The sequence below is a fragment of the Aplosporella prunicola genome (genome assembly GCF_010093885.1).
Source record: "Aplosporella prunicola CBS 121167 unplaced genomic scaffold K452scaffold_13, whole genome shotgun sequence".
In the NCBI taxonomy this organism is placed as follows: domain Eukaryota; kingdom Fungi; phylum Ascomycota; class Dothideomycetes; order Botryosphaeriales; family Aplosporellaceae; genus Aplosporella; species Aplosporella prunicola.
This window is the reverse complement of record NW_022983541.1, coordinates 103925-123149: the sequence shown is the minus strand read 5'-3', so window position 1 is coordinate 123149 and position 19225 is coordinate 103925. Positions and strand designations below refer to the sequence as shown.

At 47.4% G+C, this 19225-nt stretch overlaps 8 protein-coding genes across 8 annotated transcripts; 2 read left to right on the top strand and 6 right to left on the bottom strand.

Moving 5' to 3' along the window:
- Positions 1 to 983: 983 nt before the first annotated feature.
- K452DRAFT_30545 (uncharacterized protein) lies at positions 984 to 2390 on the bottom strand. Its single transcript, XM_033542899.1, has 2 exons — positions 2211 to 2390; positions 984 to 2146 (listed from the first exon to the last, which is right to left on the bottom strand). Exon 2 carries the CDS (start codon positions 2092 to 2094, stop codon positions 1249 to 1251), a length of 846 nt encoding a protein of 281 aa, XP_033397295.1. The 5' UTR covers positions 2095 to 2146; positions 2211 to 2390; the 3' UTR covers positions 984 to 1248.
- Positions 2391 to 5034: 2644 nt separating this feature from the next.
- K452DRAFT_207309 (uncharacterized protein) lies at positions 5035 to 6252 on the bottom strand (the record flags this gene model as incomplete). Its single annotated transcript, XM_033536123.1, has 2 exons — positions 5035 to 5484; positions 5551 to 6252. Coding segments are annotated over 2 exons (1152 nt in total), but the record flags the coding sequence as incomplete, so codon positions are not given.
- Positions 6253 to 7209: 957 nt separating this feature from the next.
- K452DRAFT_271183 (uncharacterized protein) lies at positions 7210 to 8998 on the bottom strand. Its single transcript, XM_033539021.1, has 2 exons — positions 7399 to 8998; positions 7210 to 7348 (listed from the first exon to the last, which is right to left on the bottom strand). Exons 1-2 carry the CDS (start codon positions 8974 to 8976, stop codon positions 7325 to 7327), a joined length of 1602 nt encoding a protein of 533 aa, XP_033397293.1. The 5' UTR covers positions 8977 to 8998; the 3' UTR covers positions 7210 to 7324.
- On the bottom strand, positions 8799 to 10551 carry K452DRAFT_287533 (uncharacterized protein). Its single transcript, XM_033540497.1, has 4 exons — positions 10109 to 10551; positions 9788 to 10032; positions 9712 to 9736; positions 8799 to 9650 (listed from the first exon to the last, which is right to left on the bottom strand). Exons 1-4 carry the CDS (start codon positions 10507 to 10509, stop codon positions 9050 to 9052), a joined length of 1272 nt encoding a protein of 423 aa, XP_033397292.1. The 5' UTR covers positions 10510 to 10551; the 3' UTR covers positions 8799 to 9049.
- A 441-nt stretch (positions 10552 to 10992) lies between these two features.
- Positions 10993 to 11924, top strand: K452DRAFT_287532 (uncharacterized protein). Its single transcript, XM_033540496.1, has 2 exons — positions 10993 to 11296; positions 11351 to 11924. Exons 1-2 carry the CDS (start codon positions 11209 to 11211, stop codon positions 11851 to 11853), a joined length of 591 nt encoding a protein of 196 aa, XP_033397291.1. The 5' UTR covers positions 10993 to 11208; the 3' UTR covers positions 11854 to 11924.
- Positions 11925 to 12436: 512 nt separating this feature from the next.
- On the top strand, positions 12437 to 13500 carry K452DRAFT_318572 (uncharacterized protein; the record flags this gene model as incomplete). Its single annotated transcript, XM_033544168.1, has 2 exons — positions 12437 to 12621; positions 12671 to 13500. 2 exons carry the CDS (start codon positions 12437 to 12439, stop codon positions 13401 to 13403), a joined length of 918 nt encoding a protein of 305 aa, XP_033397290.1. The 3' UTR covers positions 13404 to 13500.
- A 181-nt stretch (positions 13501 to 13681) lies between these two features.
- Positions 13682 to 14251, bottom strand: K452DRAFT_298283 (uncharacterized protein; the record flags this gene model as incomplete). Its single annotated transcript, XM_033542109.1, has 1 exon — positions 13682 to 14251. The coding sequence occupies one exon, from the start codon at positions 14249 to 14251 to the stop codon at positions 13682 to 13684; it is 570 nt and encodes a 189-aa protein (XP_033397289.1).
- Positions 14252 to 16034: 1783 nt separating this feature from the next.
- K452DRAFT_196212 (uncharacterized protein) lies at positions 16035 to 16259 on the bottom strand (the record flags this gene model as incomplete). The annotated part of the gene is made up of 2 exons (XM_033535954.1): positions 16035 to 16168; positions 16193 to 16259. Coding segments are annotated over 2 exons (201 nt in total), but the record flags the coding sequence as incomplete, so codon positions are not given.
- Between the last annotated feature and the right edge of the window lie 2966 nt (positions 16260 to 19225).

Below are 19225 nucleotides of genomic sequence, written 5' to 3'. Positions count from 1 at the left end.
ATGCGAGATTTTATGTTCGCAGGAACCTCCCTACCCTGGCTTTTTCGTACATCAGAGTGGAACGGAGCCAATGGGGAGTACGAAATGTCCTTGCTGCAAAAAGCTTATCTTTACCTGTTCATAGAGGCTACGAATTACGATTTCGAAGCCCAGACTGGAGTGTCCGCACCATTGGAAGCGCTACAAATGATACCAAACATGACAAGCACTGATCATGAACGTTTCTGGTGCCAGCCGAGGGATTCCATCTAATCGTACTCGTGTGCACCCACGAGCCTGACATACGCACACACACAATCCCGCCGCTCCAAAACGGCCAGCCAACACAGGGAAGAAGAAGGAGCGGTGAGATGTAGTAGAGGAAAGGGTGTGCATCATTCCCCGCGCACCCCTCACCGTCGTTTCGTTTGTAGCCCAGCCGGCTAGATCCGAGCCAGCAACGTCAACCAGGGCAGGGGTATTTTTTGCATACCGCAGCCACGCTGAATGCCAACGAATCCTTCAGCCGGTCACTCGCATGTGGCGTTTTCCAGCATCGTGGATGAGTGGCGGCCGTCAATCGAAGTCGGTCCGAAGGACCGGAGGGATTATTCTTCTATCCCTCTGCGTATTCCCGAATTTCAGCGTACCCGCAATCCCGCTCGCTCCGCATAAGCGCCCACCGGCGCCGTATAAGTTCTGTATCATTGGGTGAATGCTCCCGTTGAGGAGTAGTAGGCTGCTGCTCCATTGGCGGCCCCGCCGACGCTCACATCGCTTCCGGCGCAACCGAACGCCGTGGATTCCCCCTTGCTTTCCCCAAGTGGCATGTCACGCTGCCCTAGGCCGGCTTTACTAAATAGAGCGATGCAGTGGCTGTTCGCCACACGCCGCCAACACACGCACAGGTAATGACTGGCTGGCTGCCCGCCTGCCGCTACGTGGTGTAGTTACCCGCTAGGCAACAACGTCACTTCATCTCTTGAAGACTGTTACTTGTGCAAACAGGCACTTATGGAGAGAAAGAGTAAATTGCTATACTAGGAATAATCCAGGAATATTCAAGTTTCGATGAGAGGAACGAAGTTCGTAAAGTTCGTTCCTAGCCCGTACATTGCATCGCTTTCTGTCGCACAACACTGTACCCAGAGCCCCAGAAAGTAGACGAAACTTCAGGTTGACCAGGCAGCCCGGATGCGTAGTTGTTGCTGGAAAGCGGGAAAGAAGCAAGGATGTGGCTGAAGATTTTCGTTAGGGATTTCCATCCCTTCAGGAAGGATAAGGGTACTGAATGCCCCACGCAACGTCCAAGGCTTGCGCTCCGTTGCCGTGCTCCCGGACCCCATGGTCCTGCAGGTGCTGTCTCCGTGTGAAAAACTTGTCGCATTTGCGGCAGTTGAAGGTCCGTTTCTCCGATTGCAGTTTACAAGAGCTGTCTTCGTGCCTATAACAGTTCGAAAGTGTGCTGAAGTTTGCGCCGCAAAGGCGACAAATGTAACCGTCATTCGTGGGGCTGCTCGCCGGCGTAGTCATGGGTGTGTAGGTCGCCGCCCCAATGTTGCTGCTGCTTTGACGGGTGCTCCTCCCAGAGACGCTCATGGAGGGGATAGCACTGTCATCGCTGCTCATAGTGCTCCTGGGGAGAAACTTCTCTCCATTGTTTAGGTCCAACACTCCAAAGTGCGTGCTGCTGCCATAGTCCGGCGTAATGTGCTCCATTGTTGGAGGTGAGGAGCAAATGTTATCGAACCATCCAATGTCAGCGTGCTCGACGCTCTCAAGGTCCCACTCTACGGAATTTGTTGGCATGCCATGAGCTGGCTCAGAGCGCTGGGTCTGTACTGCAGAGTGACCCGGCTCAGTGGTGATACCAGCAGGCCCAAAGTAATGGGAAGAGGGCTGCTGCAGACAGTCGCACGTTGTGGGGTCCATCAGGCGCTCCACTTCGTTTAGGACGTCCTTTGCTTTCTTCCCAATGTGGTTCTGGATCATGCGAGTAGCAGTTGTGCTAATCACCCAAAAAGGGTAGAATTGAGGCGCTCCGCCGTTGTTCCCCGGGTTTGTGATGTGCAGTACGATCATCACGAATCGTTCGCCTTGCTCCTGTGTAGGCATGATGGTGAAGCGACGAATGCCGTTGTTATCCAATGTCGGCGGCAACGGGAGTCTATTGTCTCTACGTTAGCATCATTTATGGAGTGCGGTGGTGTACACCATCGAGGGGGATGTACCTGGTGCATCTAGTAACTCAAAGTAGCTTGTTCTCGTCAGAGTCTTAGACCCTTGTTGGCCGGGTCGTCAAAGAGGTGCTGAACCCGCAGCAGATTGCCTAGTGGTAGAAGAGGTGGACAAGACAGAAAACTGAGACCTGAAACGAAGTAGGTCTGCTCAGGACGAGTGTAGCTGTCAGCGGTCTGTTGACGAATGTCTCTAGGTGATTAAATACGGCGATGCCGTTGCAGGCGGGATTCATGCGGGAAGCAGACCGGTCTGGCGACTCCCTCGGCGGAGGGATTGTGCAGTTGCTGCCATCACTCCCTCGCAGTGTTATTCGTATGACGCTTTTTGGAGAAGCATATCAACACTACATGCAGGCAGGATTGGGCTGAAACAGTCTTCTGAAACATAGTATGCTACTATTCGATGATAATAGTCAATACCATGTACGCGGACGTGGCGCTGACCAGTGACGAAAAGCTTGTAATGTTGCCAATCGGCAGCAGTGATGCTGGTGCCGACCGATCCCGCCACAGGCAATCCCAGATGTGCTGGAGGACTTCCAAGCCATTTGTCGGTACGGGAAATGCAGACTTGAGAGGCCACACGTCAGTACATGTATGTGAAAAAGAGAGCCTTGGGTAAAGATCCCTGTCGCGTCTTTACTCCAAAGTTAAGGCGAACATTGTTGAACGGTGGTCGAGAAAGACGAAGTAAAAAGCGAAGGAAGAAGAGCTTCAGATCAGAGTCCGCGCGATGCGTCGTCGGCGACCTATGTATACCGGCGACCTTTTCAGCCTCGTCGGACCTCGTGCGGCTATGTCCGGACGCCGCAGGGCAGTGCACAACGCTGATCTCAATACTTTCAACTAAAGCGGAAACAGCCGCAGTGCGGCGGGGTAAGGTTCGGCGTTTGGCAGAGAGCGTGCCTGACCAGATCGACTGCCTCGTGCTGCTGTGGTTGCCCTCGGCCACCAGGGACCAAGTGGTCAGCGGGTGCTGGTAACACAACTTCGATCCTGCCTGCGCCTAACGCGCAGCGCCTGGAGCTTCCATGGAGGCATACATCGCCCTCCCAAAGGTCGGTCAAACACGAACGCCAACACTCCCAGGCAGCGCTCAGTGAGTCGGCGATAAGGAGTGCAGAGTTTTGCGCGCCGCATGGGTTCATCGGTCGCATGGATCGTGATCGAGGCTGAGGTGCGCGGCACCTCCTGGGCCGCAACCCAGCACATCGGCAGCCTTGCACGTCAGCAGAGATTGTCTGAAGCAAATCCTTCCGGTAACAAGCGAATCCAGCAAAGCAACTGGCGGACAATCAGCATCCCTCTGCCTTATGCACGCCTGCAGGCCACCTACGATCATGTGTCACCTCTTTTCTTGCATCTGTTTCAATTTATCGAGCCAGCTTGTGTTATCGGTCCGAAACCCATGGCAGGATTCAGCAATTACTGTGCAGCGTGCTGGCAGCCACGGAATCCCGCCGCCTCCTGCATTTTTCTTTTTTGCCACTCGCGGCTCTGCGTCATTTTCTCAAGTTGCCATTGGTTCGCCGCCATGGCATCGACCAGCAGCCCGATGTAAGTTGTTGCTGCGCTGGTCGGCCTAAGAATAGGGGGCGCCAGAGCGAGCTGAGAGTCATCTGTATCACGGTCTTGGTGGTGGCAGCGGGGGGAGAGGGAGGGGGTGCGGCTGGCGCCGTCCCGTCGGATCGTCAGGCTCGAGCCAGCGGTGTGCCCTCCACTAACAATATTCGCTGCGTGGCCTCCACCGGACGGCTACCCCGCAGGTGAATCCCGCTGCCTCAACCCCACACGGCCATCACTGCCAGCGTCATTGCTGGGGGACGTTGACGGCCAGGCATCCCACGGTATGGATATGCCGCCTCCCTCTCTGCCTCTTCGTCGATGGGTTCCAGCTGCCAACAGTTGGCTAGAATTTGAGGGACCAGCGTGCGCAGTGGGGATTCGGCTGTATCCCCCGTCAGCATCTAAGCGCTGCCGACTTCGCTAATCTTATCATCGGTACAACTCAGCACGTGCTTACGGCTGTCTCAGACCCTACGCAACAGCTTCATTCACTGCTTCGAATTTATTGGGTTTTTCTTGGATGGTAGTGCGTTCCGGTAGCCATCATCATATAGAGGCTCTTACGGAAGGATCCCATATCCGCCGGGATGATGTGAAGTTGCTTCTTCTTTGCCGAACGATGCCGTTTCGGCTTTTAGCCTAAATACTCGTGCGTCTAGGGCAGCTGGATTGCGTTGTAAACGTCCAAGTGGTGCGTAATGGCCCGGTTGCAGTAATCGACGCCTGTTCATAGGTGATTTTGGGTCTTTCTTTACGGCTCGCAGAATATTTTTCTTATCGGCATCTGGTAAGACCTTGGGTCTGTCAAAACGGAGCTGAGAGCGTCTTCGATCGCGCTGCAGCGGACACAGTGCGGCACGGTAGTGTGGACAGCCAATCTCGACACGCCAAAAGCCGTCTTCTTGCCTGGCGCTTTTCTGCCTGCAGATAAGTGACATGCCAGGCTGGTGGTGAAGGTACTCATGAGGGTATATGCTAACCAAATCTCTGTTGAATGAAGTGCGTTAATGGGGCATGACGGTGGTGGTGGTGGTGATGGAGGTGGTACAAAACTAGGTAGGTTTCGCGCATGTGACGCGACATGGAAAACGCGTCGTGGGCGGCGGAACGGGAACTACACAAGTCCGCCTTCTCCGCCAACTTCATCCCATCGCGCAACAACGACAACAACAAAAAGCAGTCTTCCTCACACCTTCACGCCCACTCCCCACCCGGCCCTCTTCTCCCTCGTCCATACCATCCCCGCACACCCCAACAACATAGCCGCACCCGCAAAACACTGCGCACCAACATACCTCCCCCCAGCCACCTGAATCAGCGCGCCGCCAACCGGACTGCCCGTCAAGCTGGCCAGTCCGACAACGCCAAAGCCGAGGCCCATGCGCGCGCCCGCACGCCTTGGCTCCGGACACAAGCTCGCGAGCGCAGCCTGCAGCAGGGCCTGGGTGCCAGCGCCGAAAAAGCCGTACACGAGCACGAACGCGAGCATGCCGTCGGGCGTGCGCACGGCGGCCCACGCGAAGAGCGAGATGCCTGCGCACAGGAGGACGGGGATGAAGGTCGTGAGGGGACCGAGGAGGCGGTCGGCGAGGAGGGCGGGGACGAGGCGCCCGGGGATGCCGATCGCGTTGAGGACTAGGAGGTAGGTGAAGGATGTGTTGGGCGAGACGTGCAGGATTGTGAGGGAGAAGGGACGGACCTGTGTGTGGGAGGGAGGGGTGTTAGTGCAAGATTGGAAGCGAATGGAAGGTCGGAGGGGACATACGTAGTAGTAAGCGATCCAAACGCCCCAGAACGCAAACCACATGCTAACGCAAAAGCCCGCAAACACCGGCTCCCGCCATGCGCGCCACTCAATCCACGGCGCCCTCTCCTCGCCCTCCTTCTCCACCTGCGTCTCCATCCGCGGCGCCTTCCGCACTAACCCCACAACCACAGCCCCACAAACCACAACCACGAGCCCCATGGCGCGCATCGTCCACGCAAACCCCACCCTGTCCAACAACCTCTCAGCCATCCCCGCAAACACCAACGCCCCCGTCGCGCCTCCACACGCCACACTCGACACGGCCACAACGCGCCACCTCTCCCTCCCCGTGCCCCTCCCAAACCAGCCCGCCGCGTTCGCCACCCCCGGCGTAAATCCCAGTCCCATGCCCACGCCGCAGCACACGCCCTGCGCCAGCAGCAGCTGCCAATAGCGCGTCGCGGCGCTGGCAGCAAAGAGGCCCGCCGCTTGCAGCACGAAGCCAGTAAACAGCGTGAGGCGGAGATGTCCGCTGTCGGCTAGCCGGCCGGAGATGAAGCCGAGGCTGTAGATGGAGAGGATTTGGAGGGTGCCGATCCAGGCGATTGAGGAGGTGGGGTAAGAAGGGAGTAAAGTGGTGCTGTAGTAGGATTGGAAGGTGCTGAAGGCGTTGATTTGCCCGAAGGAGGTTAGGGTCGTGAGGTGTGAGGAGAGGATTTGGAAGAGGGCGAGTTTTAGGGGGGGCGGGGTGGGTGGATGTAGGGGTGAGGTTGAGGTGGGAGGGTTTGGGGTTGATGGTGTTTCTGAGATTGATGGAGGTTTTGAAAATGACGGCTTGTCTTCAATAGACGGCGGTTTCTCGATCGAATGTGCCATTGTGCCCTCGCCCTTGTTGTCGCCCGTTTGCACAAAGTATGTCGTGGCCAGCCCCAAGTAACTCGCAGCACAGCCCAGTGTCCCTAGCTCTTCCCCTGGCTTTGTGGTCAAACAAGACAGCTCATTTCAGACGCAGCAGCACGTTTGGCTGATGAATGGCTTCAGTGCGATGCGCGGCGACGCCGCTTGCGTCGTCGGCGACGGTGATGTCGTGATTGCGGCCGGCCGGGGTGGGGAAAACTCTTGTGCTACCCGGTGCCTGTCTGCGGCGGCGGGCGGAGGTTCGTCGTTTGTGGTGGTTGGCGTCCGCCGTTGTGGGCGTCGATCGTTTCCGGAGTTGGAATGTGTTTGTGGGGTTTGTGGGGTGTCTCTTGACTTGTGTTTGTAACTTGTTGTTAATTCGGCGGAAGGGCTGTTGGTTATTGGTGGTATATATAATTGCTTGTTGTGTCATTGTTTATGCGGAAATTGGGAAATGTAGAGGATACTTGCACTGCTCCTTTTAGCTATTTAAACCGCCTTTTCCTTCACAAAAAGTAAAATATCAAGCTATTTGACTCGTTGAACTCTGTGCAAACTAACAGAGTAGCAGTAAATTTTGTGGCTCTCTATTTGTTGCCGACAAATATAATCAAATTATATATTAAAGTGAGTCCTGCGCTTAGTGTAAACACTGTCTCGACTTACACTACTTCTGGTATTTATGTGCACTTCTTTGAGTTAATTTAGGAACTATCATCTTCCAAATCAAGTATACGCACACAACTAGATACTACATTGGAAGTATCTAGTTTCTGATTGCAATAGGATAAACGCTGAGTCCGTACTCCAAATTCCCAGAAATCTAAACAACACTGAGATATCGCTTAAGAAAAAAGTGAAAAATGAACGTTGAGCCGAACTTGTTGAGACGAAATCATTCATCGGAGATGCATTCCCGCTGGAAGATATTAGCTCGGTTTAGCAGATTGAGAATTTTAATGGTCTTACCATGATTTTGGAGCGCGCGTCCTCGCCAAAGACTTCTCCTATACATGCATCAAGCATCTTCAGTTTTTCAGAAAAATACTCGCTCCGGCCAGGTATGCCAGATTTATCGCGGGATCTTGCAGAGAAGTATCTTGCAGCAAGTCGCTGTGAGTCTTCGCTTGCACCCATTTCTAAAACCAGCTTCGTTGCGGAATGACCAACACGAACTGCGTAAAGTAGAACTTGATTTTTGCCTTTGGGAAAGTTCACATGCGCTCCGTTTTCGATCAAAAACCGTGCCAGGCGTGGGTATCCATTTAGTAAAGCCATTTTTAGAGCTGTCACAGGATCACCGTAATTGCTGATAGTATCGTTTACGTTGGCACCCCGATTGAACAGTAGCTTCGCCGCCTCAAAGCTTCCACTCTCTGCCGCCAGTACCAGAGCTGTTGCTTCTTTCGGGTAACTCGGGGGATAGTTTCTTCCAACTAAGATGACAGAATTTACGTTAACCCCATGGTCGAGGAGAAATTCTATTAGCCAAGGATGATTAATACCAGAAGCCTGGGCAAGCAGTAATTGAGACTTATCAAATAGCTTGTCAGACATCCGAAATTGGAAATGCTCTAAAGAGGGCTCATGAGGCGGCGGTTGACGTTGAAGAAGCAATTTAACAACGTGGTCCAGTCCCAGCCAAATCATGTATGAGAGACAATGATCGGACCAGAGTGTCAGAGCGGAATTTTCCGAAAGGTGTATTGGTGTTTCCTTGTGAAGACCTATTTCAGGGAGTCCCCTACGATGGCATACAAGCGCCCTCCATAGTGGGAATGCTGGCTCGCCACGTTTCATAAAGCGGAAAAGTAGCGACTCCAAGCGTTCGTTTGCGTTTGCCTCCAGTATTTCAACGTGAAGTGGCCAGCATTTTGCGGAGAATGCGAGTAATGGATAGTCGTTTGCAACACACTTTTCCCACTTGTTTCTATCTTCTTCGTACTGTTTGTAGTACGGTCTCTGGGGGAAGTTATCTATAGTGTCCAGGTTCAAGTTCTGTGCAATATAGAAAAGGTAAGCAAAACATCCAGCCGCAATAACGTTGTGGGCTCTCTTTTCGTCAAATTGAAACTTCGATAGCGGCTCATCCATGGCACGATTTCGCAGAAAATATTCCTTAACGGAGAAGTGAGAAAGTTGGACACCAAGGTTCTTCCCGTTCCATCTTTCCCGAGCCTCGTCGGATGAGAACACTTCTGTGATTCTCTCGTCTAGGGATCTGTTCGGGCCCTTTCCTTCCACTGCGGTAACCATGCTTCTCGGGAGTATCTCAAAGACGCCCCAATTGTCTGCTGGTTTGTCGTCTGGATCCACCAGACACTCGTCCTCGGCATGAATTGAGAGCACTTCGGCGAGCTCTGGGAGTTTTAACGGCCGAGCGGAAAATGCGAGCCATTGGAAAGCAATAATTGCCTGTTGCACAAAATCGGGATCGATCTCCCCTAATATTCGGTCGTAAAATTCATCCAGGCTTTCCGGAATTTTTTCAAGCAGCTTTTTGATCCTTGATTTTGGCATCATCGCTTTGCGCCGGAGCTCTTCCATTTGCAACGCAACAAGTCGGAACCTTCATCATAGCGTCAACACAGTGAGAATTAGCTATGTACGAGAGGGGAATTTACGATCCCTGAGTCCTGGTAGATAAGGTCTGTTTTACTTCGGATTTGAAATCCGCTGACCACCTTCTGAAAATCCACTCTTCCAGTGCCTGGTTTACAAAAAGCTCCACGTCCTCTGTGATATCGTCCGGTTGAAGTGATTTGATCCAAAAGGATGTCATATCTTTGAGAGATGGAACAAGTGCTCCTTCGATGTCACTCTCTTTGCGGCTTGTAATAAACAGATGTAGTGAGCGCTCTTGCCAGGAGATGATTTTTGCTAATGTGCTCAACAGGTCTGCCCTGGATCCGTCCAGCTTTGGACATTCATCGAGGGCATCAACAAGAATGTATATATCATCAAATCCCGGAAGTACTGAACGAAGAAGTTCTAATAATAAATCAACGTCTGGACTCATCGTTCCCTGGCTGCAGGTATCGTAGGCATCCTGGATCTCTGTAGGTATCTCTCTCCGATGGGCGATGATCTGCGCGATACTTGAAGAGAGAAAAGCCGATACATTCTGTTTCTTTTGATCTGTAAATGTGAAGTACCAGAAGACAACAGCTTTCAGTGGATTGCCTCTGCAATGGTCTCGGATTGTCTGCACAACAGTCGAGCTACTTATGAGTTAGTGAGGGATGGGAGTAACATATCAAGGTCGGGTTTTGAAAATCTTGCCTCAAGATTGTCTTCCCGCAACCAGCTGCAACTTGTCAGCCTCGGGTTTCCGATAAAAGGGTCTTATGATAGTTACCATTCCCATTGAGCCAATAGCCTGCGTTAGGAGTAATCATCCATTTCTCAAAATCATCCGATGATACGAGCCAAGCTCCAGTACCTTTGCCTTCTTGCTTCTTCCTCAATGCTTGATTTAGCTCTTTGGAGGGGTTGGAATCGCCGAGCCAATTGATTACCCGTCTTCTTTCTCCTTCTTCCTCGGCACTCCTGATATCTTGTCTGATGTCTTCAAGAATATCCAACTGCTGTAGCTGGTTTGTCCTTGAATTTAATGTCAACTTCAGGCGTCCAACCATGTCTGAGGAAAACAAATGTCCCTTTGAAGATGGAAACATACAGGTTTTCCACGCCGAGCCACGTAACAATGCTTGACTTGTGATGTTCTATTGTTTCAACCTTTTTTTCCGCCTCCTGTCTTTTGAGTGGCCATTTCAGATATTTTTTGAGTCGCAATCGGGTTTTCTGTTCCCCAGCGGCTGGACTAATTTTGTTCTCGAGTGATACCAAATCAGCTCTGCAGTCCTTCAGTAGATCCTGTGGTTCGGCGATAGTTTTGGCATTGATGAGGGTTTGGAGTTCTTTGAGAATGATATTCAAAGCTCTGACAGCCTTGTAGAGAGTTTCGATTTCGCCGCGGGCATCACGAACACCCTGATAGTAGTCTTTGAGGAGGGTGCAGATGGATCCTGCAATTTGAACGACTGCGATAACGCTGGCCGCGCCGCTAAGGCCATCCATTGTGGGTTGCGAGTGCTGAAGGTAAAAGGTTTGTGAAAGCTGAATAGCGTGAGGAGTGAAGGAATTGGGGCAGCTGAAAAACAAAGGCTGCAGGAAGTGCGGGGTTGCCGTATTGGTTACACCAGTTCTACTCTGGGCGATTACTGCATACGCGATGCGACGCTGTGCTATTTATGTGACCAATTATATAAAGAACTATAGCCCGTTCTCTTTATTTAACAAGATAAGCCTGCATCTGGTATCACGAGACAGTGTTCTATTATCGTCATGCAGCAGGTGAAAAAACAAGTAGCCATTGAGCCAGATGCAAAAAGCAGCTCACTGCAAGCCCTTGTTGCCAAACGTTCTCCCAATCACCCGTGGCAGTTATGGCTCACGCTCATCTGCAGTAGTACAAGCTTCTATAAATATTAATGGAGGTGTAAGGAGGCCCAGCCGGTTCAAGTTTTTCGCCTTTCTTTCTCCAGGACGCGTAAGCCAAATGGACTGCTAAGTGAAGTTAGCCAATTAAAGCGTTTAAGAGAGGGCCCCCATTTCGCTTATGCATCCAGAACATCACCCTGTATCTACCTATTCCTAAAAAGGAAGGCGAAAAACTTGGACCGGCCGGGCCTCCGTATAAAAGAGTGTTTACCAATTTTCTCTGTATGATAGCCATTGTCATCAATCAACACTGGACAAAAGCGTCAATTGTTCGAAATGGCAAACAGCAATCACTGTCCTAGTCCTTTTGTTCGAACATATACACCAGAAAGCGTTAAAGACTCAGACAGTACTATGACCGAGGGTAAGAGGTAACGAAGCACTGCTTCTGGCGGACGTGCCGCTAACTACTGTAAAGGCTATATTACCCCTCGCGATTTCATCGTCTTTCGGCGTCTCTTTCGTTTTATCACACCACTCAACGTTCTTTCCGCTTTGACAAGCAGTGCGGCTATTGGAGTCTTACAGTTTTCAGAGTTCCATCCTACAACTACTCCTCTAAATCATGCCGCGGAGGGCTTACTTGTCAACTGCGCCATATCAGCAGTTGTCTCGATCATGCTAGGGACAATGCTTTTGTTCCGTTTTGAGTCGCATGATACTGCGTTAAAGAAGCATTATGCACTTTTGTGGTTCCCTTTGGTCTTGCTTGATTGGTCAATCGTAGCACTTCTCCTTGCTTTAACGTTATGGTATGTGGATAGGAATTATAATTGGAGGGGCATTGTGATATGCTCACACATGGGATTCTTACTGCTTTTCTCGATATGGGTCAGCGTGAGAATGTTTCACACCATGAAGAGGAAAGGGGGTCTAGGACTTGCGGAAACGGAAGAAGGAGGGCGTGCAGAAGTCGCGTAGGTTAGTTTCAAAATAAAAGCAAACGACTTCTTTGAAGGCCCAGACAAGCCGAGCACAGCAATGAAACCAGCCTCTAGAAAACAAGTTTGCATCGACCCGAAACAGTGCAATACGGGTGACACGGTGGCAGCAACTACACAACAAGATGCCGTGCAGCCGCCGCGCAAAGTCCAAAATTTTGTTCGGTGAACGAGTTCCTCCGTAGAGTAGAGAACACAGACTGCATTTATCGAACTTTCCCACAAGGCAAAGAAAGGTCTAGGTGGAGGGAGGGGAGCGGCGTTTATATATGCTGGGGATTGGGTCTGTGCATGCGCAATGAGGTCACTGGTGAAGGTTCTGGAAGGGCGTGGAAGGTTTTGTAGGCGGTAGACTTGACTGGCAAAGTGAATGCTGGGTACCCCCAACACAATATACTAACAGTGAATGACTAACTCGAAATTATACCAAAGTCATGCCGGTAAGCGAGATTGTGTATCTACTTATTGACCACTAAGACCCTCACCATTTCTTCCTACTTACCACCAAGTCCCCTTCTCCGGCTTTCCAAACTTCCTTGCCGGCCTTCCGCGAAGACATCGGCATGGATCGTCTTTTGGACTTCGGCAAGGTCTATGAAGGGGTGGTCACTGTCTTGAGACCTGTTGAAGAAGCCGACCACCCCAACCGCAACCGCGGCGATGCCGAAAGTCATCGTTTGAAGATGAAGCTCACCAACATCCACTACTATCGTTATCGAATTGATCTCAACTCTCCTGGTGCCCTCAGGTATGCGAAGTCCTTTCACGATGCTCGAACCTGATTGATATTACGCTAGGTACGACTATGACTCCGAGAATGAGAAGATAACTTTCTACTTGGCCGACGAAGGTCACGTAGACGCTTGCAACCAATTGAATGCCATTATCAAGAAGGAACTCGAAAACTTCACCATTGAGCTTACATCTATTGGCGTCAGCTGCAACTTGCATGCATACAACACCTGCGAATACACCGATGATGGTCCGATCAGAAACCTCCCCATCGACGAACATTACGAGGAAAGAGTCTCTGTCGCTATCGCTAGGATCGATCATCGGATCACTGGGATACCGGAAGAGATCACCGATGACTTTACCGCCGATGAAATGATTGACTCGGTCGTCGTACGCACTGACATCACCGAAGACGATAGACAACTCAACGTTTATCTCTACACCTACTGTGGCATGACTCTCGCACAACATAATGTCATCGATGAAATCCCACTGGAAGACGATGATACCCTTCCTCACGGTGAAGTCAAGATCCCCTTGTCCTCGCTTATGCCATGGAAAGAGTTTCTCAAAGCCGTCTGCCCGAGGATGCAAAATGCATTCGTCGCCATCCCCTACAAGAACTTCGAGACGTTTGTTCAGGAATATGTGGAGGAGGCTGGCATTGAGGCTGCTGAGACGGGCGATGAAGTCGAAGATGCTCATGGTTCTGATAGGCCGGACGAAGACTCTGGAGATGGTGCTGGGTCGGCGACTTTCGACGACAACGGAGTCGAAATGATCGACCTTTCGTGAGCGACCTCGTTTCCAGATGAGTGGCACTGGGGCTATGGCTGTAGATTCTCCGGGCTAGTGAACAAACGAAAATGGTTGACGAAGCAAATGAATGGACAAGGTGAAGTCTGTTGCGAGGGGGTTTATGATTGTAGTAGATAATACATACACTCAATCCCTTCTAAAGTTCCATAACATGTCCATGTACGCAAAATGAGGTGGGCTGGGATTCCGATATTCATGCCTTCCATATTGTAACACCAAATAAACGGGAAAAGGGTTCTCTTAAGATACTACAGTCACTGTGGGCTGTGCTCGCCATAATTTCTGTTCTCCTCCACTGTAAACACAATGGGCTCGGCCTTCAGCTCAAGCGGGAATCTGCCTTCCAAGTGTTTGATATCCTTCGGAGGGCCCTCTTCTGGACTAAGGACATCGTCGAAGGTACCCCACCACCACAACCAATCAGGTAGCGCCTCTCCTTCCGTAACACCAAGTCGATATTGGTGACCAGGCTTAAATCTCATCGGATGAAAATGATGAGACACAACCGTTGTTGACCCTGGATGCAGAGTAAAGTGATATTTCTCGTCGAAATCTCCGCGCTGGTGCATGTATGCCCTGCGCTTTATCTTGGACGTGTCCATCCTTACTGGTTCCCCCGTGGTAAGGTCCTCGGCGAAGAAGTTGTGCCGCACTAGCGCAACACTGGGATTGAAGATGGAGGGCCAGGTAAATATGGTGATTGGCTGAGTGGCGTGAAGGGTGGCTGAGATTGATAGCTCCGGAAGCGGTTCTATATCCTTTGGAAAAGAAGATGGGGTGAGACAAAGAGTGACAGCGATGGATGGTGTTTCCGTGACGGCCATTTTGGCAACTGAGCAGATGATAGGATGGAGGATATGGATAAGAGCCATCGTGTAGGTCGACGTGTAGTCGGCCGTGAGATGTTCCGAAAAGCGGTGTAAGACCAGTGGGTAAAGCAACATTGGTGATGATATTTCCGGGTAGGAACTTGGCTTTTTTTTTTTTTGGTGCGCCAGCTCTATAAACACCGAACGATATACTGCTTTCACTTTGCTTTACCATGGAACAAGAGCATCTAAGCTGTGAAGCTGGGCGCGAGGAATTGGACGCCGCTTGTCCTTCTAGATTACTGTTACCTATGGAGGTATATATACTGCTATCTAAAAGAACACGTTTTCTCTTTAGTAGTGGTAAATGAGTAGTGCAGGGGTAAGGCTGTTGTGTAACAACTAAATAATAAGGCTGATAAACGAGAGTTATCGGAGTGATCCTGGCTGATATACCCCCTTTATGATGGGTAATTTGATGCTTATTATGATAAAAGAAATAAGCTTCTGAGATGAATAAGAAAATCCGAAAGAGTTTGAGAAAAACCTAAAGAAAATAATCTAATTTGATGTGGTAAAGGAATATTCGCTATTCCGTACTTGAGAGAAGATGTTTGATATTTCTGAGGTTTAGCTGTTTGATAAACTGTTGGAATCTTTACGTTGGTAAAGCCTTTGTTGGGCTATCTGCGACTATCTCGGCTGATAGAGTCTATTGAAGTTTGATATATTGGTTCTGAATTTCCTGGCGTAACTAATGCTAATAGATATTAATATGTCGAAGCCTTGTAACGAGTTTAGGTGTAGACTCCTCGAGTAGACGTATAGTTTGCCTGTTATCGTACTGGATGAAAAGGTGATAGTCTAGACTGAATTGAATTTGTTGGAAGAGACGCTCCTACTAAAGGAGTTCTTTCGTAGTTGTTAATAGTAATAGAAATTCGGCTTCTGTACTAGAGGTTGTAACCGTTCTTTACTTTATAGCTTTCTAATCGATCGGTCCTTAGAATAGCTAAAAGACGTATTCTTATAAAGACTTTCTCGTATCTAGGTCGTTTGTAAATAAAGTATCGCTGTATACGAGGAATACGCTTTATTAGTTATTGTAGATTCTACTAAACTCGATTGCTAGATGTTTAGTCCTAACGAGATATTAAATTACGCGGTTAGCTATCTGTAGGTATCTTTAAGACGGATTTTTTAGGTGTTCTACGAGCTTGCTGGAGGCCTAGGCGATGTCTAGCCTAGTAATAACTGTAGCGAAGTTGATCGATCTAATTCTTTATTAATAGGTATAGATCTCCTAGTCTAAAGCTTAAGAAGTCGAAGCTTAAATATCTTCTACGGGTAATAGTGTTTGCGGATATTTCTCTAAGTTGGTATTGAATTTACTTACTAGCTTGTTAATATAGGAATCTTGATAGAGCTAAAGCTTTCTCTAAGGCCTATCTCGAATAATTCTAATTGCGAGAAACTATTCGAGTTCTCCTAGAATTCGAAGATTATAGATATCGAGAATCTTCTACTAGAATTGTAGGACGTGGGATTCGTTTCCTTAAGAATAGATAACTGTAATATTATCTACGAAGAAGAATAGTAGTATAAAATTATTTTAGAAGAGATAGTTAACTTCTAGAACCTAAGAGAGCCTAAGATTATGTAGAGTTACTAAGAGATGATTATGCTAAAGTGCCGGCGATTATTTAAGTCCGTATAGGGCTTTTAGTAATTAAAGGATAAGACCTAGTTGAATATCTTAGTATTCTTCGAGTAGATAGATTCCTTCTAGGAGTTCGTAGTAGGTGTCTTCGTCGATAAGACTATTAATAAAAGCGTTAACTGCGTTATACTGCCTTGTCTCTAAATCGAAAGCGGCTGTGATTGCTATAAGATATCTAAAGGTACGTGCTACTAAGGTTGCTACGTAGGTATCTTATTCTATAATCTATAAATTACCTCTAACGTAGAGTCTTACTTTATATTTAATGAGATATCCTTTAGTATCGAATTTGTACTTGAATACCTATATAAGCGGAATAACTTTCTTGTTTGCTTGGGTAGCTGTGCTGCGATTGATATATTTCTATATATTAAGTTTTATGAGACTGCGAAGTTCGAACTTAAGAGCTATAATAAAGCCTTAAGCTTCGGGATGCTTAAGTATTTGTTTAAAGGTAGTTGGTTTAGGCGGTAGTGACGATTGAGCTGGTTAGGTTTCGGGCTCTAGTTCTAGAAAGGAGTATTCTTATAAGAGAATCGAGTCTTCTATTAGGCTTAGGGTCGGGAATCCTAGATTAGTTTAATCTGATAGTTGTTCTTAAGTTTCTGGTATTTGTCTTGAGCTACGAGGTCGTCCTAGGGTAACGGTAGTTTAGCCTGGAATAAGAGGTTCTTTAATATCCTCTTCTTCTTATTGTAGAAGTAGCGGAATGTCTAGTGTTTAAATTAATTATTACCCTTCTTCCTAAAGTAGTTGAGTAAGATCTAGATCCTCTAGCTTGTAGAGTTCGTCTTTATTAAAAATAACGTCTCTAGTTCTAATAACCTTATGTTGACTAGGGATCTAAATGTGAAAGATATTTGTAGAATTATAGCTAATAAGATGTCTAAGGTGAGTACGTTCTATAAGCTTCTAGCTTCGTGCTATATGCTTCTTTAATGTATAGGCTCTGTAGCTATAAACACGAAGATGTGAGAGATTTAGCTTATTGCTAGTAACTGCCTAGAAAGGTATTTTCTAGTCGAGTTTATTGTGTAGCGTACGATTGTAAATATAGCTAGCTACCTTAATAATTTCTAGCTAGAGCGATTTAGGGAGGTTTACGCTAATTCTTATAGCTCTTACCTTAGTAAGTAGTATACCCCCTGATCTTTCGGCGTGTCCGTTTTATTCTAGCGTATTTAGTGTAGATAGTTTGAGAGTAATTCTCTTGCTTTAAAGAAAAGAATGCGTCTCTAGACCTAGAGTTCTTTCTCCGTCGGTTTGTAGGAATACTATATTTTGCTTATAGCGAGTTTTGGTTAGTTTAATAGTAAACTAAAGAATTTCCTAAGTATCCGCCTTATTTAGATGGGTAAAAATAAAATAGAAGCCTTTTTGCGTGTAGGTAAAGTGGGATATCTACTTGTCTCTGTTGTATCCTCTTTATATCTAGATGAGATCGAATGATAGGCGATAGAACGTCTCTTGTAAGGTCTCTTCCTTGCTTGAAGATCTTAAGACGATTTTATGTGATTTTAATAATATATAGGTATTGTATTTTAAAGTGTTAGGAGTCGGCGGGTTCTTAGTAATAACTACGCCCTTAGTATTTTCCTGAAGATGCTGGATTGCTTCTGAATTTGTATGAGCTAGCGTGCTATACTATTTCTCCTCGGACGATATTCGAATTAATATTGCGAAGAAGGAATAAGCCTGATTTTAATCTTAGCTCGGTTAGTTATTTTTAAGAAGAAATTATCCTTAAGAAGGTTAGATCTTATAGAGATGTCTATCCTGAAGAGTAAGTTCTATTGCTTGCGTATCCTAGTGGATTCCTTTAGCTATAGTAAGCTTTAGAGAGACGAGATTCGTTATAAATTCTGGCACGAATGCGACGTTATTAAGCGTAATAAGGCCTTCGTCTTTTTCTATCTTTATAGAAATAGATATAGTTCCCTATGCCTTGATTAAAGATATATAGGTTCCTAAAATAAGTGATTCGCCTTACGTCGCCTTGCGGGATTGTTAGAATCTATCTGCTATTATATGGTTGTAGATATGCGTGTTTAATCTAGAATCTAAGATCTATGAGTCCTGGAGAGAGTGTTGAACGGTTAGAAATAAAGCGAAGTGAGAAGGAAATAAGGCGATGTTCTGCTTCTTTAATAGGTCTTCTTATTCTTTAGGTTGATCTAGCTCTTTTATTTAATTGAGTCGCCTTTTTCGTTCGATTGAAGCGTCTATACGCTTCTTGTGCTTTAGATCTTTAAGCTTTTCTTAAATAGTAGCCTGAATTAACTGATTTGGTTTAAAAGTTCTTAGACGGATCGTTGTATTATAGTAGTAGTAGTTATCCTAAAAGTGATGCTTTCCGTAGTCGTAGAGCGGTTTCTGTTTAAGCTGTTTTCCTTAGAAATTTACTTAGAAGGCTGAATAAGAACTAGTAGTTAACTTTTAAGATTTATTAGTTCTATAGAACTAGCGAAACTTCTCGATGAGATTGTATAGATCTGCTATTGAAGCGGGATTATTAATTAATTTAACTTGTATTAAGGTTGTAAACTAAGGTTCGATGGGCTTAAGAGCGTTTAGAAAGTCTCTAGTAGGCCTGCTACCTAATACTTTAGTAAGATTATGCTTCTTTACTTTAGTATAGAGCTTCTTCTATTGCTGTAGCTATGTGTCGATTGATTGAGCCTTCGGGGTTTTATAAAGATTACGGTATTGCTGCTCTAGCTCTATAAGCTGTGCCTGATCCGTAGGCGCTAGGCGTTTTTATAGAGCTCTGAGGATGTCCTATAGATGGGTCTTAACTGATATGATGTAAGAGAGATTATTAACTGAGATCGATTCTTAGATGTAGGTTATAAGATCTACGAGAGCCTTCTTACGTTTATCGAATACCGCTGTTTAGTAGCGAAAGATAGTGAATTTAGTTTAAAATTATGCCTAGCTATTTACCTCTCCTAAAGTAGGTAAAGATGGTAGCGTAGGTTCTTAAAGTTAATCTGGTTTAGTAGACTTAGATAGATTAACTACTTCCTAAATACGTAGTGCTATTGTACGCGATCGTATAAGGTATAGCTAGTTATCCTAATCTAAGGGCTTATTGAGGACGACTAATCTCTTTATAGACTTAGCTATATTCGAAATAGTATAGATAGCCTTCCGCCGTATAAAACAAATGTTATACTAGCTTATTAAGCGAGTGAACCGATAAGGTTTGATTAAAGATTGATCTTAAAGGGAATAGGCGCAAAAGGATGCGATTCCGGGCTTATAACTAT

Coding starts and splice junctions, on each gene's coding strand:
- K452DRAFT_30545 (XM_033542899.1), bottom strand. CDS start 2,094: ATGCCTACACAGGAGCAAGGCGAACGATTCGTGATGATCGTACTGCAC.
- K452DRAFT_271183 (XM_033539021.1), bottom strand. CDS start 8,976: ATGGAAGAGCTCCGGCGCAAAGCGATGATGCCAAAATCAAGGATCAAA. Junction 7,349..7,398: donor ACGCGCGCTCCAAAATCATG/GTAAGACCATTA, acceptor AATATCTTCCAG/CGGGAATGCATCTCCGATGA.
- K452DRAFT_287533 (XM_033540497.1), bottom strand. CDS start 10,509: ATGGATGGCCTTAGCGGCGCGGCCAGCGTTATCGCAGTCGTTCAAATT. Junction 9,737..9,787: donor CTATTGGCTCAATGGGAATG/GTAACTATCATA, acceptor GACAAGTTGCAG/CTGGTTGCGGGAAGACAATC. Junction 9,651..9,711: donor TGCGGGAAGACAATCTTGAG/GCAAGATTTTCA, acceptor ACTCATAAGTAG/CTCGACTGTTGTGCAGACAA.
- K452DRAFT_287532 (XM_033540496.1), top strand. CDS start 11,209: ATGGCAAACAGCAATCACTGTCCTAGTCCTTTTGTTCGAACATATACA. Junction 11,297..11,350: donor AGACAGTACTATGACCGAGG/GTAAGAGGTAAC, acceptor ACTACTGTAAAG/GCTATATTACCCCTCGCGAT.